This window comes from Mobula birostris, chromosome 30, assembly GCF_030028105.1.
Source record: "Mobula birostris isolate sMobBir1 chromosome 30, sMobBir1.hap1, whole genome shotgun sequence".
In the NCBI taxonomy this organism is placed as follows: Eukaryota; Metazoa; Chordata; class Chondrichthyes; order Myliobatiformes; family Myliobatidae; genus Mobula; species Mobula birostris.
Window position 1 is genome coordinate 11,148,424 of NC_092399.1, and position 25,156 is coordinate 11,173,579.

The following is a 25,156-nucleotide window of genomic DNA, read 5'->3' on the forward strand; positions in this document are numbered from 1 at the left end:
CAGCTTGGCACCAGTGTTGTCACAGAGCAATGTGTGATTAAGTGCCTTGCTAAAGGACACAACACGTTGCCTCGGCTGGGGCTTGAACTCACGACCTTCAGGTCGCTAGTCCAATGCCTTAACCACTTGGCCATGTGACCAACACTGGCAAAAATTACAGAGCAAGGAAATGCCACATCAACAGAAATGCGATGGATCAGCACAAAGCATAGGAAATTCCCTTCGAGTCATTCAGTATCTTTAGTAGAATTCAGCATATTTAAATTGTGGGACATTTTATTCTCCTACAGTTATCATAGGGCCATAAAACTTAGGAGCAGAATTAGGCCATCAAGTCTGCTCTGCTATTTCACCATGGCCTATCCATTTTTCCTCTCAGCCCCCATCTCCTGACTTCGCCCCGTATCTATGTCCTGACTATTCAAGAATCCATTATCCTCTGCCTTAAGTATACATAAAGACTTGGCCTCCACAGCCGCCTGTGGCAACGAATTCCACAGATTCACCACCCTCTGGCTAAAGAAATTCCTCCTCATCTCCGTTCTAAAAGGAGAGGCCCAGCGCCATCAAGTACTCCTCACGTGACAAGCCTTTCAATCCTGGAATCATTTTTGTAAGCCTCCTCAATGTCAGCACGTCCTTTCTTAAAAAAAGGGCCCAGAACTGATCACAATACTCCAAGTGAGGCCTTGGAGTACTGTGTAGCATGATACAAGAGTAGAAAAAATGTATGTATATCTCTGCTTACAGTACTTATCCAATCAAGTGTTTGAATGGGTTATTCCCTCAGATGCAGACATGCTGTCACCCTGGCCTTCTGATCAATGACAAAGGTTTCAGCCCTGCTAACTGTAGTGTGTTGTAAAATCAGGTTTAATACCTTGAACACAAACCACTGATTTATTCAGATCAATATAGGACCATACAATCTTGAAGCAGAGGACACTAAAGATATAAGAAAATAAATCAGACATCCTGATTCAATTAGCTTAAAAGGAAGACTACACTGTTTAATTGACTTTAAAGTTCATAGGTACTGATACTGTATTTTGAATGAAATTTTTCATCAGGGTATTAACCTATACAGTTTTAGAAACAGCACCTCCACACCACCTACCACAAGCGGGATTTCCTGGTGGCCATACATTTTAATTCCCATTCCAATGTGTCGGTCCATGGCCTCCTCCTGTGCCAAGATGAGGCCACCCTCAGGATGGGGGAGCAACAGCTTATATTTCATCTGGGTAGCCTCCAACCTGATGGAATGAATATTGATTTCTCCTTTCAGTAAACAAGTTCCCCTGCCCAATTCCTTTATTCCCCACTCTGACCGTTTACTTATTCTTACCTACCTATTACTTCCTCCGAGTCCCCTCCTCATAAGAACATAAGAAATAGGAGCAGGAGTAGGCCATTGGGCCCATCGAGCCTGCTCCACCTTTCAATAAGATCATGGGTGATCTGGCCATGGACTCATCTCCACCTACCTGCCTTTTCCCCAAAACCCTTAATTCCACTACTATGCAAAAATCTATCCAACCTTGTCTTACATATATTTACTGAGGTAGCCCACTGCTTCATTAGGCAGAGAATTCCATAGATTCACCATTCTTTGGAAAAAGCAGTTCCTCCTCATCTCTGTCGTAAATTTACTCCTCTGAACCTTGAGGCTATGTCCCTTTGTTCTAGCCTTACCTACCAGTGGAAACAACTTTCCTATCTCTATCTTAACTATCCCTTTCACAATTTTATATGTTTCTATAAGACCTTCTCTCATTCTTCTGAATTCCAGCAAGTACTCAATCTCTCCTCATAGTCTAACCCCCTCATCTCTGGAATCAACCAGGTGAACCTCCTCTGCACCGTCTCCAAAACCAGTATTTCCTTCCTCAAGTAAGGAGATCAGAACTGCATGCAGTACCCCAGATGCGGCCTCACCAGCACCCTGTACAATTGCAGCATAGCTTTCCCACTCTCCTCCTTCTCTTTCTCCTGTGGTCCACTCTCCTCGACTATCAGATTCCTTCTTCTCCAGCCCATGACCCTTTCCCACCCACCTGGCTTCACCTGCCACCTTCTAGCTATCCTCCTTCCCCTTCCCCCCCCATCTTTTTATTCAGGCATCCTCCCCCCTTCCTTCCCAGTCCTGATGAAGGGCCGCGACCTGAAATGTCAACTATCTATTCACTTCCACAGATGCTGCCTGGGTTTGTGCTGAGTTCCTCCAGCATTTTTGTGTGGGTTGCTTGGGATTTTCTTCCTTTCTGCCATCAGATTTCTGAATGGGCAATCATCCCACGAACACTACCTCACTATTCTTGCTCTCTTTTTGCACTACTTGTTTAATTATTTATTTATTATTATAATTTATAGCATATATTATGTATTGCTGCCCCAAAACAACAAATTTCCAACATACGCCAGTGACAATAAACCTAATTCTCATTCTGATTCAGCATTTAGGGAAGTTTGTAGTCAGCAATCATGTACTGGATTTAGTACTTGCAGTATTAAAATGATTCATTTTAATGAATGGAATTGCTTCAATCTTTGTCAGACATGCTTAAGTTTCTTCACCTGAACTTGCATTGGGAGCGATCATCTACATCTCGGCTGCCCACACATTGACTGGGCGGCAGAGTAGCATAACGGTTAGCACGATGCATTATACTACCAGCAATGCGCGCTCAGTTCCACCCCTGTTTGTAAGGAGTTTGTACGTGCTCCGATTTCCTCCCACAGCCCAAAGACATACCGGTCGGTAGGTTAATTGGTCATTGTAAATTGTCCTGAGATTAGGCTAGGATTAAATCGGGGGATTGCAGGGCGGCTCGAAGAGCTGTAAAGGCCCATTCGATGCTGTATCTCAATAAATAAGTAAATAAATAAAATGCAAGCAGTGGATTTAATCCCCTATTGAGAAGTTAACAGACCCCACTGCCCAGAAAGAAAGTAAATGGCCTATCCAGGTGCTCCTTCTCCACAGAATTTCCTTCTCAGCTAACGTAAAACTTCACACAAACTTTCCCAAAAAAGATTAAATGGCAAAGTTCTGGATGTAGGAGAAGTATTGGAGCAAGTTTTTGACAGCAGGGAGGACACAGCAAAGTACATGGATCCAGGGAAGATCCCGGAAGACATGGACAGAGCACTCTTTTTACCTTTCTTTACAATCTCAAAAAGAAGAATTCACCATCACCTGTCCCTTCTTTTCAGAAAGCAAATCTTTGATAGGCAAGTGGTGGGTTGGAGCACAAAATGCTAACTGTGTCATCCCAGCACTACCGTAAGTTGCTGCCCATTTTCATAAACCCACTGAGCTCAGCAATACAGTCTTATAGAAGCTTTGGAGACTGAGCCGAGAACTTGGAAGTCAATTTGTTAGAAGCATACTTTGGTTTTAGCCACAGTGGACAGAAAAGTGGGATGACTACAGAGGTGGAAAAATGGATTGCGAAATTGAATACATAGGTCATCTTGGATTGATGGAATATACCAATCTGTCACGTTCATTCAGAAGCTTCGCATCGTCAGAGATGCCATTTAATAGATGTCAAAGGTCAACATGTCCACTCAGATCTATGGCACCAATCAAAATGTTGTTGAGTCCTGGGTAATAATTCACAGCTACCTAACTGGCATTACGCACTTTCCTCAAGTGCCATTAAAAGGACAGACTATTTATTGATTCATTTAGTTGTTGCTTCTGGGATCTTTCTGTGCACATTTTTTATCTGCAGCATTGCACTACAATAGCATGAACTTGCCCCTATGCTTGTCTGCACTATCACTGATTGTACTGTGTTCTGGGACCTTCACACTTTAACCTCTACCTTTTTTTTTTAACTTAAATCTTTATTTTTTATTATTGTTGAATATTGTTTTTTTTTTTGCATGTCGCGCCCTGAACAACACACCACAGTAAATTCCTAATACATGTAAATGCATATGGTGATTAAAGTTGATCCTTCATAACTTGATAAGATGCAACAAACATAGTAATTCTTAAGGAAATTAAAATATTAAAAAGTGTAAATCTTTAACAGAAAATGTTGAAACACTTAGCAAATCAGGCAGCATCTGTGATGCTGCACAGATCGAGGACCAACATTCCCCCTAATAATTTTTTACAGCTGCATGGACCAACCATTGCTCTGTGCAGGATTTTTTTTTTACACGGCCTGTAAACTGTGTGGCACTTTTTATTTTGGTAATATAAACAGCAAACAAACACAAACCACATCTCACAATGCAAGTAAACGATGCCAGGCAGTGAAAACAACTGACAGGCACAATGGCAAAAATAAAATGTTTTGACTAGATGGCGTCAGCATTCAGCCAGCCAGCGGTCAATTAACAATGAGCTACCAACTTCTATTCTGTGTCTACTGTTACAAATTGTAACAGTGTTGTAACTTGAAACACTGACAATGTAAATTCTTGGCAGCTCTGAAATGTTTCAGTAAATATTATGAGTCATTTATTATTTAGAAAAATTATGGATTATATTAATTAACACATAACTAATTACAGGGTTTTTCATAATTATATTAACATTATATTAAAAAATTCCAGCTGTGTGGCATCAAAGGCTACGTGAGAGGGAGCCTTTCAGTTACTGTGTGGCGGTGCACCTGTACATCTTTGAGGGAGCAGTGTCAATGACTGTACGGCAACAGTGGTAAGAAGTGTCTGACATTGAACATTATTGGTTTGCTTTCTTTCCATAGATGGTGCAGGACCTGCTGAGTGCTTCCAACATCTTTCGTTGGCGTACCAATTCTAAAAATTCTTAATGACAGCCTGGCAGGCCAAGCCTAAACTGGTGCATCGCCGGTGATTACAAATGCACATTGCCCAAGAGTGGGCAAAAACAAAGAGCGACCATGAATTCCCTTTCCCCTGCCACCCCCGGTGTCATAATGACAAATGAAATGACCGCTAACTCCATGTCAACTGAGTAAGATCAGCTTTCGCACCGGAGTCTGGTCTCCCGAGGATCTATGACTCAATTGAATGTCCAGACATTGTACTGAATCATTCTAGTCGTTTCATCGCCTGTTGCCCAGACGAATCACTTCTCCCGAAGCAGTCATTCCAATCACCACGAAGAACTGCAGAACAAACGTGGTAATTTCTCTATAAAAATTAATAAAAGTCAAATTTCTTAACCTTTTATTATGCCCTGCCGGGAATGATAGTATTTTTTGCTCTTGTGGGAGATGCATTGTATGACAATGTTAGTAAACCACACCCAAAAATTTCACACAGGTAATGATTATATTAACACAATTCTTTGACAGCACAATGAATTCTGAAATCACAGCTTGTGAGCATAGAGGTGGGGACTGAGATCAGAGCATTTTCTGCTAGCACTGAGTTACTGAATTGATACACGCTCTCTTTTTGTTTGTCTTTTATGCAACGCTTCCAGCCAGAAGTATACAATCCTATATCGACCTCAACTGGCTACAGTTTAGGAAAAGCGCCAATTCTAATCAACCAGGAGTAGCTTGGTGCCACAGTCCATCTGCAAAACCGCTTCTTGAAACAAGTTCCACAGCAGTGCTTGAAAGCAACGATTTTTTTTAAAGCAGAACTTCACACAAAGGGAAAGAGACACTGTAGTAACAGTCACTGGATTTATAGCTGCTTATTGATGATTTGATTGACAGCTATGAATTAAATTCATTAAAATGTTTCCTGACCCACAACTGCTCCACGCAAGCTTGGGACTACAACAAAGCACGGAGCTGTACAAAACACACCAAAACAGATTGTGTCAAATTCTTAATTGCTTCGGCACAAATTTTTATACTTTGGACTACAATTCTATTTTAGCAGAAAATCAATTATCTCGGGCTATTTGTTCTGAGATAAAATAACCAGTTTTGCTGAAATATTTTTTAAAAATAGAGCTAACTGTGAGTTAAAAACGGCAAGAAACAGCAGACTCTAAAGGTTTTCAGACAGCTGTCTGCTGGCTGTTTGCGGAATAAAGGGTCAGATTCTGGCAGATCCTACCTTAACAAACAACTCTATCAAAGGATCCTTGTGTCCGTCCACTCCATTCAGAGGGGTTGAGTGAGCCATGTTGGAGTAACTTCGAGATCTCTTCAATAACCCACTGACTCTGACTTTCTGCCCAAGTTTACAGACTTGCGCCTTTTTTTCCCCCCTTCTCTGTTCTCAATTCAGGGCTACTTTCCAGTAATAAAGCGATTCTCTCCTGCGTTTCTGACCCTGTTCGGTGTTATTCAGAATCTGCCGCTTGGAATAGTAATCCGACACTGTCTCTCTCTCTCCCTCCCCTCCTCGGTTCAGACGCTTTCTTTAGCCACGTCCTGCGTCCTGAGAAACTGGGTGGTGAAGTCTGGAGCTGTGCGGTTTCCTCTGCTCTCTCTACATGGACATTGTTTGAGCACAAACTCGCGAAAGGAAAAAAAAACCAGCTGGAATATTTAAAGCTGGTGATGTCATGCAGTACAAGGAAGGAAAGAAAAAGGGCAGGCCTGTGGAGAACGTCAAAGCACAAAGCATGAACAGTTAACAAATCAGATACAGCTAGACCGCAAAAAAAATGTACAAGTCTGGTCTGCTTCTAAACTTGTCCATTGTAATTCCACTTTAGCTCAGTGATTAGAGGCAAAGGGATCAGGGAGGTTGGAAAACCCCACTTACTTCTAATAAGAAGCTGTAACCTCTCACCATTTCATATTTTAAAATGAATTAGCAAGTCAACAGAAACAATATTATTTCTTCTCTACCTCAGCATTCGTGTTTTCTATCCTCTAAAGCACTTTCTTAGTATTTTCCTAGAGTCACAGTCATAGTCATAGTCATACTTTATTGATCCCGGGGGAAATTGGTTTTTGTTACAGTTGCACCATAAATAATTAAATAGTAATAAAACCATAAATAGTTAAATAGTAATATGTAAATTATGCCAGGAAATAAGTCCAGGACCATCCTATTGGCTCAGGGTGTCTGACCCTCCAAGGGAGGAGTTGTAAAGTTCCTGACGAAGGGTCTTGGCCTGAAATGTCGACTGTACCTCTTCCTAGAGATGTTGCCTGGCCTGCTGCGCTCACTAGCAACTTTGATGTGTGTTAGTTGTAAAGTTTGATGGCCACAGGCAGGAATGACTTCCTATGATGCTCTGTGCTGCATCTCGGTGGAATGAGTCTCTGGCTGAACGTACTCCTGTGCCCAACCAGTACATTATGTAGTGGATGGGAGACATTGTCCAAGATGGGGTGCAACTTGGACAGCATCCTCTTTTCAGACACCACGGTGAGAGAGTCCAGTTCCATCCCCACAACATCACTGGCCTTACGAATGAGTTTGTTGATTCTGTTGGTGTCTGCTACCCTCAGCCTGCTGCCCCAGTACACAACAGAAAACATGATCGCACTGGCCACCACAGACTAATGCCATTCTATAGAATTGATGGCTGGCAGGGACTTGGTGGCAAAAAAAGCCTGTTTCCATGCTGTGACTGTCCATAACTACGATTATCAGTGAAATAATTCTTGTGTACCCTTTCAGACACATATACATTACTGTGCTTTCATGAATCGGATCTGGTTTTAAACATTTTGCTCAAAGACACTGTTTGGACAACTCTCATTTAAAAAAGGGGGTGATTTACACAATTATAATCACACAAAATTAATTTAAAATAAACTGCAGGGTGACTTGGTAGATTATCTGACACTGCAGTCTTCCTTTCCAAACTTACAAGTTTCTCAGCAGTAACTTTTCTCAGCAAATTCTACAATATCAAAGGTATTGTTAGTAAGATACTGTTGGAGGACAGGCAACCTCCTTCAGAAGTCTCCGTACTGATACCTTTGCCAGCAAATATCAGTACCTGCACATTAAGACAACAAGGAGATTGCAGAACTTGAATTGTCATCTATAGGATCCCCCTTAGTCCAGCTGATCGGAGAAATTCTGTAAGCCTCAAATCCTTACAATGGCTTCAAATAAAAACAAAAGCAGGATTACTTTAGTAATGCTGAGGGAGTGTCTATGGAAAGGAATAAAGAGAACTCGTGCTAATGAAGAGTCTCAGTCCAAAACGTCGACACGTTACTCCTTTTCACAGATGTGGCCTGACATGCTGAGTGCTTTGAGCATTTTGTGAACGTTACTCCGGATTTCCAACATCTACCGAGTCTCATGATGATGACTGAGAGGAACAAACAATGTCTCAGGAACTCAGTGGGTTGAGCAGCATCTGTGAGAGAAAGTAATTCTGAAACGCTCGTTCGCTGCTGTCGTTACTGCGCGTTCGGAATCTTCCAGAGAGTAGGCCTCAAAATCCCCGGCTTTGCCTGCTGTTGGCGACCGAGATTGAGGTTGAATCGTTCGGACAGAGATGGTGCTCAGTACTTGGTGTCGGAGAGCTGATCAGAGGCTCAAAGTTTTTGGATGGCTCAGAGTCGGACTGCGCTTGGCATGGCAGGGAGAGTTCTTCCTTCTCCCGTCTGCGTGAGATGTGGGACATTTGGGAGACTTTGAACTTTTACTGTGCTCATGGACTTCTTCATCAAGTTATGGTATTGTTGCACTGTTGTAACTCCCCCTCCCCCTCCAACTTTCAAATCCCTTACTCACTCTTCCTTCAGTTAGTCCTGACGAAGGGTCTCGGCCTGAAACGTCAACTGCACCCCTTCCTACAGATGCTACTTGGCCTGCTGCGTTCACCAGCAACTTTGATGTGTGTTGCTTGAATTTCCAGCATCTGCAGAATTCCTGTTGTTTGTTATAATTATGTGGTTTTGTCAGTTTTCTCAGTCTTGGTCTGTCCTGTGTTTTGTGATATCACACCAGAGGAAATATTGTTTCATTTCTCAATGCATGCATTACTAAATGACAATAAAAGAGGGCTGCGTGTCTTCATAATCTAATCTAATTGTCAGCTTCATCAAGGCAGGTCTCGACAGGAAATGTCAAGAATGTTTTTTCCCCCACAGATGCAGCTCGACAGGAAATGTCAAGAATGTTTTTTCCCCCACAGAGATGCAGCTCAGCTTGCTGAATTCCTTCACCAGATTGTTAGTTGGTCTAGGTTTCGGTATCTGCAGTCATTCATACCTCAATTGTAATATTTCCCCCAAACCTCTGTGTCAACATACAACTGACTTTGTTTCTGGGGCTGTTAAAGGTGTTACTTGGATGCTGTAACATGACTTTGCTGTTAGAATCCGCCCCGGGTCTATCAATGCACCACAGGGTAAATGTGCTCCTGCCATCACATGTCAAACCCACCAGCAGTCTGTTATTTACTTCCCTACGTGCCAAAGACCTGCCTCTGGCTCCCACTGTTAAGTACCACTGTTAAGATGGCTTACCAGTATGGAGCAGAATCAGAATCAGGTTTAATATCACCGGCATATGTCGTGAAATTAGTTGTTATGATAATGATGAGAGGCATTGATTGTGTGGACAGCCAGAGGCTTTCTCCCAGGGCTGAAATGGCTCGCATGAGGGGGGCATAGTCTTAAGGTGCTTGGAAGTAGGTACAGAGGGCATGTCAGGGGTAGGTTTTTCACACAGAGGGTGGTGGGTTCAGGGAATGCACTGCCAGTGACGGTGGCAGAGGCACTTACAACAGGGTCTTTCAAGTGTCTCTTAGATAGGAACATGGAGTTTAGAAAAATAACGGGCTATGTGGCAGGGAAATTCTAGGCAGTTTCTAGAGTAGGTTACATTGTCAGCACAACATTGTGGGCTGAAGGGCCTGCAATGTGCTGCAGATTTCTATGTCCTATGTCCTATGTTCGTTGCATCAGCAGTACGTTGCAATACATAATAAAAACTGTAAGTTATAATAAAAAAGTAAATATATATATATGTATATAAAAAGTTAAATAGGTGGTGCAAAAAGAGGAAAAAAAGCATAGTGAGGTATTGGTCATGCGTTCAATGTCCATTCAGAAATCTGAGGGCAGAAGGGAAGAAGCTGTCCCTGAATCACTGAGGATGTGCCTTCAGGCTCCTGCATCTCCTCCCTGATTGTAGCAATGAGAAGAGGGCGTGTCCCGGGTGACGGGGCCCTCAGTGATAGACGCCACCTTTGACATTGAATTTGACATCGTTAAGTGGGCAGTTTGGAAGGGCTTCACTTGGCAGAATCAGGTTTACTGTCACTGACATTAGCCATGAAGATTCTTGGTTTTGGCAGCGGTACAGCGCAGGAAAACACTATCAGTCATAGTCATAGTCATAGTCATACTTTATTGATCCCGGGGGAAATTGGTTTTCCTTACAGTTGCACCATAAATAGTAATAAAACCATAATTAGTTAAATAGTAATATGTAAATTATGCCAGGAAATAAGTCCAGGACCAGCCTGTTGGCTCAGGGTGTCTGACCCTCCAAGGGAGGAGTTGTAAAGTTTGATGGCCACAGGCAGGAATGACTTCCTTTGACGCTCTGTGTTGTATCTCAGTGGAATGAGTCTCTGGCTGAATGTACTCCTGTGCCCAACCAGTACATTATGTAGTGGATGGGAGACATTGTCCAAGATGGCATGCAACTTGGACAGCATCCTCTTTTCAGACACCACCGTCAGAGAGTCCAGTTCCATCCCCACAACATCACTGGCCTTACGAATGAGTTTGTTGATTCTGTTGGTGTCTGCTACCCTCAGCCTGCTGCCCCAGCACACAACAGCAAACATGATTCCACTGGCCACCACAGCATCGTAGAACATCCTCAGCATTGTCCGGCAGATGTTAAAGGACCTCAGTCTCCTCAGGAAATAGAGACGGCTCTGACCCTTCTTGTAGACAGCCTCAGTGTTCTTAGACCAGTCCAGTTTATTGTCAATTCATATCCTCAGGTATCTGTAATCCTCCACCATGTCCACACCGACCTCCTGGTTGGAAATAGGGGTCACCGGTACCTTAGCTCTCCTCAGGTCTACCACCAGCTCCTTAGTCTTTTTCACATTAAGCTGCAGATAATTCTGCTCACACCATGTGACAAAGTTTCCTACCGTAGCCCTGTACTCAGCCTCATCTCCCTTGCTGATGCATCCAACTATGGCAGAGTCATCCGAAAACTTCTGAAGATGACAAGACTCTGTGCAGTAGTTGAAGTCCGAGGGGTAAATGGTGAAGAGAAAGGGAGACAAGACAGTCCGCTGAGGAGCCCCAGTGCTGCTGATCACTCTGTTGGATGCACAGTGTTGCAAGCACACGTACTGTGGTCTGCCAGTCAGGTAATCAAGAATCCATGATACCAGGGAAGCATCCATCTGCATCACTGTCAGCTTCTCCCCCAGCAGAGCCAGGCGGATGGTGCTGAACGCACTGGAGAAGTCAAAAAATATGACTCTCATAATGCTTGCTGGAGTTATAATAAAAATAAATAAATAAATTGTGTGTAAGAGGTAGTGTTCATGGACCATTGGGAAAGCTGATGACATCATTCCTTCATTTATAGATGGTGTGTGAGCTGTGCCTAACCACACAGTCATGAGAGTTTAGAGCAAGAAACTAACTACACATCCTTTAGATGCACCCTATGTTGATTGGCAGAGAGGAGGAGATGTTATCACAATCCGATCTCAGAGTCATTGATGAAGGCAACTAATTAAAAAGTGCTTCATTGCTTCACCGCCATCACCCAGAACACCCAGTTAGAAAAAGCACTTAGTAGCAATTTCCAAAATAGTAAAAGCTAAGCAAGTTTTGTTGAAGTTTTGTAATACTTCATTTTTCAAAAATAATTCCTTTATCTTATCTGGGTGGTTTACTAACTACGCATCTTTATTACTCTCTTGGTATCTGTGTACAGTCATAAAATGGTTCAACAATGTATTTCAGTTCCCTGTGCTCCAAGTCCACTCCCTTTTCTACTGAGGTCAGGAATTTCAGGCACTGACACATTGGGAAACACATTTGCACACATTGTTAAAAACCGGTGTTTTGTTTCTTCAGGCCAGTGGAAAGCATTTCCAGGTCTTCTGCGTACAGGGCAGTAAATACCAGTCCTGTGGTGGGTTATATCCTGTGGTAGCATTAGCACAGGCCCATTTACCCTGCAGAGCAGCTGTGGAACCCAGTGCTCTCACTAATAACAGCATCGCATTATAGTGTCCGTGTAACGTTAAGGTTCTTTACAGAATCAGTCATAAATTGATGCAGAGAGAAAGAGAAATATTACACTGTGATCTAACTTTTGTCAAAGAGGCGATCTTTACATTGAGGGGAACTGCTCTGTTAGGCAAGTTCTCCCAGTGGCTACCCACTTCCTATTCCCATTCTGACATGGCCTCCTCTATTGCCATGATGAGGCTAAACTCAGATTGGAAGACCAACACCTCATATTCCCTCTGGGTAGCCTCCAACCTGATGGCAGGAACATTGACTTCTCTAACTTCCAGTAACTCCTTCTCTCTTTGTCCGTTCCCCATGCTGGTTACTTTCTTCTTTCCTCCCCTACTCATCACTTTTCTCTGGTTGCTCTCCTCCTTCCCTTCTTTCCATGGTCCACTGTCCTCTCCTATTAGATTTCTTCTTCTTCTGCCCTTTACCTCTTCCACCTATCAGCTCCCAGCTTCTTGCCTCATTTCCTCCTCCCACATATCTGGTCTTACCTATCACTTGCTAACTTGTGCTCCTTCTCCTGCCCCGCCTCCTTATTCTGCCTTCAGTTTTCCTTTCCAGTCTTGATGGAGGGTCTTTGCCCAAAGTGTCAACTGCTTTTACCCGTCCATAGACACTCCCTGACTTGCTGAGTTCTTCCAGCATTTTGTGTGTGTTGTTCTTGATTTCCCGCATCTGCAGTATCCCTTGTGTTTATAATGTCAAGATTGTGTCTTCAAGCAGAAGGAGGATAAAGTTGAAAGAGGTTTGGTGATAGAATTCAGGGATGCGTTGGTTGCAGGCAAAGCTGCCAGTAGTGGAGGGCAGGGATTAGGGACGCACGTGCTAAATGTGGAAGAATGCAAAGTTCTCTCAGGTAGGGGGCTGGGATGGGACGCACTTTCAAGTTAACACTTTTGTGGAGTGGAAAACGGACAAATGGAGTTTGACTTGGGAGTAGTAAATTTTGGATAAGCTCAAGATTTTTAAAGATGGGGGGTGCAAAATAAGCCAGGGGAGCATCTCCAGTCCAGTGGTGACAAAAGTACACAGTGTGTATTTTTACCTTTAAGCATGGACAGTACTGTATTAATATATGTAAACAAATTGGTATATTGGAGAACAGAGACATGTGGAGTACCTGCTTCTCAATGTTATAACATGATCAAAGTCATTTCCACGAATATTCAATATGCATCAATGGGTTTCAAGGGTGCCTCTTGGAAATAAATCCCTACCAGTTTTGAATATACTTATGCTATTTCTTCAGACATTCTGGAGACATTATGAATTATCCTTGAGCATGATACTTTGCCCCCGAACACATTGAAATATACCAGTGGCGCTCACATTGTGAGCTTTTCGCTGACTTTTCGTGCAATGACTCACATGTCAAGGACCGCAATGTGTACAGATAAGTGTTCAGGGCAAAATGAGTTACAGTGGTATTGATTTACACTGGACTGTAACCCATGATAAGCTTTGCTGTTGAATAAGAGGACAACAACATAGCGGTCACTAGAGGAGCTTTAGCGTGAACTTGAGACTAATTCAATGTATGTTCAAATAAACAGGACATTTTTTAAAGGTAAACAATATCCTACAAGTTGTAGTAGTTGGTAATATCGTGACTGTAAAAAATTATGCAAAATATGAGATTAAGCTATAATCATACAAATATAATAGTGGCCAAAGGACCTAGGGTAATGGATGAACTGAAGGAAATTTATATTAGGCAGGAAATGGTGTTGGATAGACTGTTGGGTCTGAAGGCTGAGAAGCCCCCGGGACCTGATGGTCTGCATCCCAGGGTACTTAAGGAGGTGGCTTTAGAAATCGTGGACGCATTGGTAATCATTTTCCAGTATCCTATAGATTCAGGATCAGTTCCTGTGGATTGGAGAGTGGCTAATGTTGCCCCTCTCTTCAAGAAGGGAGGAAGAGAGAAAACAGGGAATTATAGACCGGTTAGCCTGATGTCGGTGGTGGGAAAGATGCTGGAGTCAATTATAAAAGATGAAATTACGACACATCTGGATAGCAGTAACAGGATCGGTCCGAGTCAGAATGGATTTACAAAGGGGAAATCGTGCTTGACTAATCTTCTGGGATTTTTTGAGGATGTAACTACGAAAGTGGACAAGGGAGAGCCCGTGGATGTAGTGTACCTGGATTTTCAGAAAGCCTTTGATAAAGTCACACATAGGAGATTGGTGGGCAAAATTAGGGCACGTGGTATTGGGGACAGAGTACTGACATGGATTGAAAATTGGCTGGCTGACAGAAAGCAAAGAGTAGCGATTAATGGGTCCCTTTCGGAATAGCAGGCGGTGACCAGTGGGGTACTGCTGGGTTCAGTGCTGGGACCGCAGCTGTTTACAATATTTATTAATGATTTATATGAGGGAATTAAAAGTAACATTAGCAAATTTGCCGATGACACAAAGCTGGGTGGCAGTGTGAAATGTGAGGAGGATGTTATGAGAATGCAGGGTGACTTGGACAGGCTGGGTGAGTGGGCAGATGCAGTTTAATGTGGATAAATGTGAGGTTATCCACTTTGGTGGTAAGAACAGGAAGGCAGATTATTATCTAAATGGAGTTAAGTTAGGAAAAGGAGAAGTACAACAAGATTTAGGCGTTCTTGTACATCAGTCACTGAAAGCAAGCATGCAAGTACAGCAGGCTGTGAAGAAAGCTAATGGCATGCTGGCCTTCATAACAAGGGGAATTAAGTATAAGTGCAAAGAGGTTCTTCTGCAGCTGTACAGGGCCCTGGTGAGACCACACCTGGAGTATTGTGTGCAGTTTTGGTCTCCAAATTTGAGGAAGGACATTCTTGCTATTGAAGAAGTGCAGCGTAGGTTCACAAGGTTAATTCCCGGGATGGCGGGACTGTCATTTGTCAAAAGATTGGAGCGACTGGGCTTGTATACTCAGGAATTTAGAAGGCTGAGAGGGGATCTTATTGAGACATATAAGATTATTAAGGAATTGGACACGCTGGAGGCAGGAAGCATGTTCCCGCTAATGGGTGAGTCCAGAACCAGAGGCCACAGTTTAAGAATAAGGGGTAGGCCATCTAGAACGGAGTTGAGGAAAAACTTTTTCACCCGGAGAGTGGTGGATGTATGGAATGCTCTGCCCCAGAAGGCTGTGGAGGCCAAGTCTCTGGATGCTTTCAAGAAAGAGATGGATAGAGCTCTTAAAGATAGTGGAATCAAAGGTTATGGGGATACTGATTGTGGATGATCAGCCATGATCACAGTGAATGGCGGTGTCGGCTTGAGGGCTAAATGGCCTACTCCTGCACCTATTGTCTATTGTCTATAAAATGCAGAGAAATGTGCACGCACCATACAAGGTGGAGGACACCCTGTTTAAACAGTGTGCAAAAGCTAGAAGATTAATTGAAATTCACTAGAAATTGATACCTGTTTGGGTCAGGAAGCCAGAAGAAGGGTGAGATAATGTAACTCAGTGCATTATTTTCACTGAAAAACCCGGCTGCATTTCACAATCAGCTTCAGGAGCAACTATCCCTCGACCAGCAGGCTCTTGACCAACGGGGATAGCTTGACTGAATGTCATTTTTCCCATCAGTGACCTCTTGCCACAACCAAAGGACTAACTTTCAAGGACTCTTCAGTTCATATTTGCAATATCTATTGCTTATTTATTTATTTATTTTTTCTCTTCTGTATTTGCACATTTGTTGTTCGTCAGCCCAGTTGGGTGTGGTCTTTTGTTGATTCTATTATGGTCCTTGGATTTACTGCCCACAAGAAAATGAATCTCAGGGTCCGTATATGGTGACATATATGTGCTTTGATAAAAAATTTACTTTGAACTTTTATATTTTTTTCATTTAGAGCTATAGCAGAGCAACAAAGCCTTTGAGTCCAATGAGTTGATTGCCACCTAATTGCACCCGTGTGACCACATAACTTACTAACCTGTAGGTCTTTGGAATGTGGGAGAAAACCTATGCAGTCACGGGGAGAATGTACAAAGTGCGTACAGATATTGAAGGAATTGAACCTGGGTCACCGGTGCCATAGCACCATTACACTACTGTGATCACATCTTCCGCAATAGCTTTGGTAGATAAATGAGTTTATTTAAAGGTATTCAGTACGCAAACATGTGATTTGAATATGCACGCAAATAGCATTGACCATAGAGATAATAAACAAAGGTATCAGAGAATTTCAACCACCATAGATTATTTCAGCCCACTTTTAAGACAGCCATAGAAAAGACCAAAGCTTATTGGTTAGACTGGTTCAGCTAAGTCAAGCCAAGCTTATTGCTGTTAACTATATGCATCCATGCCATCAAACGAGACAACGTATCTCCAAACCAGGATATAAAGCACTGTGGTGTACATAACACACATAAAACAGGATGAACACACATAAGTCAGGATGAAATCTACAGATGGGTTACACATAAATAAGCGAGGACTTGGACCCATTGCAGTTTGCCTATCGCCACAATAGGTCAATGGCAGATGCAAGCTCAATGACTCGTCACATGGCTTTAGACCACCTGGACGTGCCAGTTTTTCTAAAATTGACTCCATCTACCTTAGGCCACGAACTTATCAATCACCCTGGTATATGTCCCTGATGGCGGGTAGGCTGGTGCCAGTTTTTGTCTACCCGTTGTGGAGTCCTCTTGTCTTCTGCAGCACAGTTTCTGTACCCTGCAGTGATGCAGCTTGTTAGGATGCTCCCTACTGCACATCTGTAGAACAACTTGAGTACAGATATGCAAAGTCCAGCTCTCTTTAGCCTCCTTAGAAAGTTGGGCAGTCTTTCATTGATTCCCTCATGGTTATTATTGTATAGAACTACTGAGCGTGCCCACAAGAAAATGAATCTCAGGGTTATGTACAGTGACATCGATGCACTTTGATAATAAATTTACTTTGAATTTTCAAACTGAGAGTTACTTATCAAAATGCCCAGAAGATACAGTATAGGAGCAGAATTAGGCCTTTCAGCCCAACGAGTCTGCTCTGTGATTTGATCATGGCTGATTTATTTCCCCTCTCAACCCCATTCTCCTGTTTTCTTCCTGTAACCTTTGACACCCTCACTAATCAAGAACCTATCAACCCCCACTTTAAATGCACTCAATGACTTGGCCTCCACAGCTATCTGTGGCAATGAATTCCACGTATACTTTGGTTCAAAATAAACAAAAAGTAAAGTCTCAGCAGATCAGGCAGATTTTCTCTCTCCATAGATGCTGCCTGACCTGTAGAATGTTTCCAGCATACTGCATCATTTATTTTGGCCTGCTGAAAGATAAATATTGACCAGGCCCAGGTAGGAAATCCACGTTGTTCAGAGACACGCCAGGAGATATTTTATTAATACACACAAAATGCTGGAAGAACCCAGTAGGCCAGGCAGAATCAATGGAAAAGAGGAAACAGTTGACATTTTGGTTAGTCCTGATGAAGGGTCTCAGCCCAAAATGTCGACTGTTTACTCTTTTCCATAGATGCTGCCTGGCCTGCTGAGTTCCTCCAGCATTTTGTGTGTATTACTTTGATTTCCAGCACCCACAGGTTTTCTCTTGTGAGGGATATTTCACGTTTGTGGAGGATAAACAAACCCTCAGCTCATCCAAAGGCTATTCCACTGGCAAAGCTGCACTCCTGTGTTGCACTGAAGTATCTGCCTCCCACACGTTTTCAATCCTCATGGACTCGTAATTCAGAAGCAACGGCGCTACTCTCAACCAACTAACCCTTTTGTTTCAGATTGCTTTACTTTTAGGGAGCGTAGTGTTACGTGGAAGAAGGTTCACGAGTTTGGTGAGACAGAAGGTACAGATTATGAACAAACACTGTAACCATTTACAGACAAACAGTAAAACATTTGACCAACCATCTGAGCCATTGTAAGTTACAAAAACTACGATACTAAACATTTGAATTCCACTTCTCTTTCCCATTCCGATATGTCCATCCATGGCCTCCTCCGTTGTCGTGATGAGGACACACTTAAGTTGAAGAAACAACACCCTATATTCCACCTGGGTAACCTCCATCTTGATGGCATGAACATCGATTTCCCAAACTTCCGGTAATGCCCCACATCACCCCCCCCACCCCACCTTCTCCATTACCCCTCACCTTCTCTCTCTCTCACCTCATCTACTTGCCCGACCATCACCTCTGTCTGGTGCTCCTTCCCCCTTTTACATTCTTCCATGGCCTTCTGCCTCTTTCACCAATCAACTTCCCAGCTCTTTATTTCATCCCTTCCCCTCCAGGTTTCACCTATCACCTGGTGCTTCTCTCTCCCTTCCTCCCCACATTTTAAACCTACTCCTCATCTTCTTTCCTCCAGTCCTGCCGAAGGGTCTCGGCCCAAAACGTCAACTGTATTTTTTCTATAGATGCCTGCCTGGCCTGCTGAGTTCCTCCAGCACATTGTGTGCAATGCTAAGCATCCTGTAACACTTCAAACTCAACAGGTATTTTATTAAGTCTCCCCAAGTTACACAACTACAAAATTAAACATTCAATAAACAGGTACATAGCGAACGGTGGGTGTGGCCCTCCTTTATCTGCTGCTGACTTTCCCAGTGGTTCTTCAGCACTGGCCTTAACCTCAGTGTGAAGAGAAGCCCCTGAAATGCCCAAAGGCAACCAATGAGAAAGGGCTACAGGATCCTTCGAACGGGCCAATTGATGACCAGCAGGGCAGAAATGGCTTTTGATTGACAAGTGAACTAACCATTCACAAGACTTATGCAGATAAATTGGTATCATGTTTAACATAATTTCTCTGATTTAAGAGGCTGAGGGAGGATCTCACCGAAACCTATTGAATATTGAAAGGCCAAGATAGAGTGGACTTGGAGAGGATGCCTCCTATAGTCGGGGTGTCTAGAACCAGAGGGCTCGCCTTTAGAACAGGGATGAGGAGGAAGTTCTTTTGCTGGAGGGTGGTGAATCTGTGGAATTCATTTCCATGGATAGCTGTGGAGTCCAAATCTTTGGGTGAATTTAAAGTGGAGATTCTTGATTAGTAAGGGCATTAAAGGTTAAGGGAAGAAGGCAGGAGAATGAGGTTCAGAGGGATAATAAATAAGCCATGATTGAATGGCTGAATGGCCTAATTCCCTTCCTATGTCTTAGGGTCTTGGCCAAATCCCTTTGTACACACAGACCTCAGCTCAAACATAGTAAGTTCAGTAGAGATACCTGTACCCAGGTGTCTCCATTCACCTTGAATGAAAATCAGTATCAGGAATTTGCTGAAAAAAGTCTGCATGTACTTCTTGAAAAGGGCTCTAGGCCCTGTTCATGATAGCAAACAGTTTTTGGTAGTGTATGCTTACAATTCCAGTTTCTTGAAGATGGTTCAAGATCACTGCCAGTTCAATAAATAAAGATTATTTCCATTCTATTCATAACTGTATATTCTCTGCGAAGATTGGTCAAGGCATGTTCCCCCTTCACCTCACTTGATAACTCTTTGCCATAATTTTAGAGCAATTTCAGTTCAGTGTCTAGTCAAAATATATTCATCTTCTAGGTGGATACACAGATCTTTTTCAATACTGTGTTTTTTTTTGGATTTGATTTACATACCAGGAAGTTGCAGAGACGATTACTGGAATTACATAATTGTGCCAGTTGCTTGTGAGAGTACAAGAAGTGAAAGTGATGAGTTTCTTTTGCCCAACACCCATAGCATAGCTTGTGACTGAATCTACATCATAACTGGTCATAACGTAACTTCAACTTGTGCATAGTATCATAATGAATGAGAGTGCTTCGCTTGCTAATGTTTCCATGTGTCTCTTTGCTCCATGGTGTTTTCTATTCCTTTCCAATTAGTCATGCAATGGCTGCAAGATCTGGGAGGAACGTGAGAAATATCACATCTTCGTTAGGAATGACCTTAGTTCTGAAATAGTTGTAGACTTTAGCACGTTGGTGATGCAAAAACACTGCCCAGAAGAAGGCAAACCACTTCTGTTGAAAAATTTGCCAGGAACTATCATGGTCTCTGAAAGATGATGATCCCCCATGTCATGCGACACAGCACATACTGTAATAATGTTGTCATATGACATTGCGCATAATGATGATGTCATATGACACGGCACATAATGATAATGATGATGATGATGGCACCTGTACTCATTGTTCATTGTACAATCCTGGAAACCTCACTTCTCCTAAAGTCTTTAAAACCTCTTGAGGACAGGCTTTTTGTTCTATGTTGTTTTCTAACAATAGAATCGAGCTGAGCTCCTTGGCAGCATCAATTTGCTTGTCATCATTCTGATGGTTGAGATACTTACTCAAAGGTCTGTCTGTTGCCATTAAAAATGAGGTACAAATACTGTACAATTCATACTGAAAAATACTTTCATTATCTCAGCCTTCAATTTTCAGGCTGCTGAAATGTGACCAACAAAATTTCTGGCTTTCTAATCTGACAATACTCAGACAAATAATGACCAATGTTCCCATTTGGCCACTTCCTAAGGAGTTTGAGGAAAGCGAGGACCCCCACCCCCACCCCCCGTCCCCACCATCTTAACTGCGTTTCATAGGAGTACCAGTGAGTGGGACCTGACAAGTTGCATCTCCATCTGGTATAGGAGCAGTCTAGCATTGGGATGAAAGTCCCTACAAACGACTGTGGGAACAGCTGAGAGGACTATAGGGCCTCCCTATCATCCATTGGTGATATTTGTCATGAGCGCTGTGTAAGCAGGGCCCTTAGCATTATTAAAGATCTCAGCCATCCATCCAGCATTCTCTTTGACTTTCTACCATCAGGCAGGAGACACCAATGCATAAAGACAAGAATGATCTGGATGGGAAATAGTTTCTTCCCTCAGGCTGTTAGGCTTCTGAACTCCCTGCCACATCACGTTCAAAGTACCACTGGTTAATCTGTTCTGTACCTGACAATATTTAATTTAATTCAGAATCAGAATCAGAATCAGGTTTATTATCACTGGCGTGTGTCATGAAATTTGTTAAATTAACAGCAGCAGTTCAATGCAGTATATAATATAGATAAAAAATAATAATAATAAATAAAGAGTAGATCAACTACAGTATACATATATCGAATAGATTAAAAATCGTGCAAAAACAGAAATAATGTATATTAAAAAATTGAGGTAGTGTTCACGGGTTCAATGTCCATTTAGGAATCGGATGGCAGAGGGGAAGAAGCTGTTCCTGAATCACTGAGTGTGTGCCTTTGGGCTTCTGTACCTCCTACCTGATGGTAACAGTGAGAAAAAGGCATGTCCTGGGTGCTGGAGGTCCTTAATAATGGATGCTGCCTCTCTGAGACACCACTTCCTGGGTACTTTGTAGGCTAGTGCCCAAGATGGAGCTGAATAAATTTACAACCCTCTGCAGCTTCTTTTGGCCCTGTGCAGTAGCCCCCTCCCCCCATACCAGACTATGATGCAGCCTGTCAGAATGCTCTCCATGGTACGTCTGTAGAAGTTTTTGAGTGTATTTGTTGACATACCAAATCTCTTCAAACTCCTAATGAAGTATAGTTGCTGTCTTGCCTTCTTTTTAACTGCATCGATATGTTTGGACCAGGTTAGGTCCTCAGAGATCTTGACAGCCAGGAACATGAAACTGCTCACTCTCTCCACTTCTGATTCCTCTATGAGGATTGGTATGTATTCCTTCATCTTACCCTTCCTGAAGTCCACAATCAGCTCTTTCATCTTACTGACGTTGAGTGCCAGGTTGTTGCTGCGACACCACTCCACAAGTTGGCATTTCTCACGCCCTCTCGTCAGCATCTGAGGTTCTACCAACAATGGTTGGTAGATGGTATTTGAGCTATGCCTAGCCATACAGTCATGGGTATAGAGAGAGTAGAGCAGTGGGCCAAGCACACACCCCTGAGGTGCACCAGTTTTGATCGTCAACAGGGAGGAGATGTTATCACCAAAGCACATAGATTATGGTCTTCTGGGTAGGAAGTCGAGGATCCAACTGCAGAGGGAGGTACAGAGGCCGAGGTTCTCTAACTTCCCAGTCAGGGTTGTGGGGATGATGGTATTAAATGCTGCATGTGCGTGTAACAAGAGCTGTATAACTCATCTCCTTCTACCTTAGGCCACGAACTTATCAATCACCCCTGCTGTGGACCACTTCTACAAAGAAGCGATCTGTGTGCTCCACGACCGCTGGACTAAGTGTGTACATGTAGGAGGGGACTATGTTGAAAATTAAATGTGCTAGGTTTTCTAAAATTGACTCCTTCTACCTTAGGCCACGAACTTATGAATCACCACTTATATACGGAAAGGTGCTGATAAAGGGCCAGTAACATCATGAAGGATCCCGTCCAGCCTGCTCATGGACTGTTTGTCCCACTCTCATCGGGAGAGGCTACATAGCATCCATGCCAGGACCACCAGACTCAAAAATAGTTACTTGTCCCAGCAGTAAGGCTGATCGACACCTCCACCCACTAACTCCACCACTTCTTTATTATTTCCTGTCAGTCACCTTATGTGCAGTCCGGTAACACTTCATGGACATACAATGACTTGATGTATGCAAGCTGTCTTATGCATTTATATTTATTGTGTGTTTTTATTATTATTGTGTTCTTTATCTCTTGGGTTTTTTGTGTTGCATCAGATCTGGAGTAACAATTATTTTGTTCTCATTTACACTTGTGTGCTGGAAATGACATTAAACAATCTTGAATCTTGAAATCAGCCATGGTATTATTGAACGCTGGAACGGGCTCAAGGAGCAAAGTGGTCTGATCCTGTATGTTTATGTTGGTGTGAAGTTGGGAATCACATATTGGTGAGGCCGAATCTGGAGTATTGTGTTCAGTTTTGGTCACCAAATTACAGGACGGATATAAATAAGGTTGAAAGAGTGCAGAGAAGGTTTACAAGGATGTTGCCAGGACTTGAGAAACTCAGTTACAGAGAGAGGTTGAATAGGTTAGGACTTTATTCCCTGGAGCGTAGAAGAATGAGGGGAGATTTGATAGAGGTATATAAAATTATGATGGGTATAGATAGAGTGAATGCAAGCAGGCTTTTTCCACTGAGGCAAGGGGAGAAAAAAACCAGAGGACATGGGTTAAGGGTGAGGGGGGAAAAGTTTAAAGGGAACATTGCGGAGGGGCTTCTTCACACAGAGAGTGGTGGGAGTATGGAATGAGCTGCCAGACAAGGTGGTAAATGCGGGTTCTTTTTTAACATTTAAGAATAAATTGGACAGATACATGGATGGGAGGTGTATGGAGGGATATGGTCCATGTGCAGGTCAGTGGGACTAGGCAGAAAATGGTTCGGCACAGCCAAGAAGGGCCAAAGGCCCTGTTTCTGTGCTGTAGTTTTTCTGTGGTTTCTATATTTAACAAAGTTCATGACATGTGCTGATGATATTAAATCAGATTCTGATTATATCACATTTGGAAATGATTCAACTCCAGGCTATATGACGCTATTTGTTATATTACACTATGTATGACAACTGGAAAATGGTGGAAATATTCAGCCAGTGGAGCAGCATCTTTGGGCGGTATGGTAGCGTAGTGGTTAGCACAACGCTTTACAGCACTAGCAACCTGGGTCCAAATACCACCGCTGCCTGTGAGGACTTTGTTCGTTCTCCCTGTGACCGCATGGGTTTCCTCCGGGTGCTCTGGTTTCCTCCCACAGTCCAAAGACCTACCAGTTGGTAGGTTAATTGGTCACTGTAGATTGTCCTGTGATTAAATTGGGGATTTCTGAGTGGGGTGGCTCGAAGGTCTGGAAGAACTGTATCTCAATAAATAAAAACATAAATAAATAATCTTAGCATTCAGATCAATAATCCGAGACTCAGTCTATACTGAAATTGTGATAAATAACGTTCATGAAACAAGAAATGCTTTTGAAGATTTTGCTGCTTTTAAACATGTCAGGTGTGACAATAATTTAAATTCCCATCATCTCTTTACCAGTTAAAGAGCTTTGTAAAAGTATTAGGAGATAGCTTTTCCTCAATTCAAATAGATTTGCTGTAATACTGTGCCTATATATTAACAAACAGGGAACAAAACAAAACACTAGCACAAAAGAAATAAATCAGCTCATAATCTGCAAAGAAGCTGGCCTGATGGGTGGGTTTTGTTTTATGTTTTGCATCTCCGTGGATTACAGAAATTACTTTCTGGAAGTCTGCGTAATAGTGGAAACAACCTAAAATTACTGAGCAGTTTGTCAGAAGGTAGCTGAGATCTTGCCCAGTAGACAGAATCAAGCACCACTTGTGCAGCCAAATACAATGGGTGATATGTGACCTTGAAGAAACCGAGCCTGTGACAGACTAGGATATTATTATGTAACAATAAAGGGTTAGATTTCATTGTGGATGAAAGCAATTAATAATGGTAGCATCTGACATGATGTATGGAAAGAAAATTTACACCAGACAATATTCCATTAAAAGTAAAAAAGTGCAAAGCTTGGCCAAGTTTAAAACAGAAAATGACCGACTTTGGTGTTTGCACTTTTTCCTAGCACTTTTTCTTTTTATTCCAGATCTTCAGTGACTTCTGATTATCAATTTTCACTTTTAAATTGCTTGTTTCTGGCTCTGAAATCAGTCACATTTTTGTAACCTGTCAGAGCTACTCAAATTTGACTCTCCACTTGAAGTCTTCTGCCTACCCAACTGGAACACGACTTCATGACTGAATGACTGAAATTCCATTTGTGTGAGCTTGACCTTCCAGGCTTAAAATACAATTTAGAATTTGATTTGCTTCAAATTGTGGTCATTCTTAATAATTTCAACTCAACTGTTCATATGCAGAAGGCAAAATTGAATGAGGATCAAGCCTGTTCTCAACCTCTTCATTCAGAAATATCTAGACATATACTCTGTAATCCTCCAAGAGGACCACAACCTTGTCGTTGGGTTTGGAAGCTTGTGTGCTTCAATGACACAGAGAGCTATGTTGGCTGGAGTCAGAGCCTTGGCTCTTGGTAGGGTCGCCCATGCCAACAGGTCTAAGGGT

At 42.6% G+C, this 25,156-nt stretch overlaps 1 protein-coding gene across 1 annotated transcript in view; it reads right to left on the minus strand.

Moving 5' to 3' along the window:
* Positions 1 to 6,440, minus strand: part of LOC140190409 (chloride intracellular channel protein 4) — a 145,506-nt gene extending 139,066 nt beyond the window's left edge. Inside the window, exon 1 of the mRNA XM_072246966.1 lies at positions 6,025 to 6,440. Within this exon, the coding sequence (XP_072103067.1) occupies positions 6,025 to 6,093 (69 nt within the window). The 5' untranslated portion in view covers positions 6,094 to 6,440. The remainder of the gene's footprint in view (positions 1 to 6,024) is intronic.
* Between the last annotated feature and the right edge of the window lie 18,716 nt (positions 6,441 to 25,156).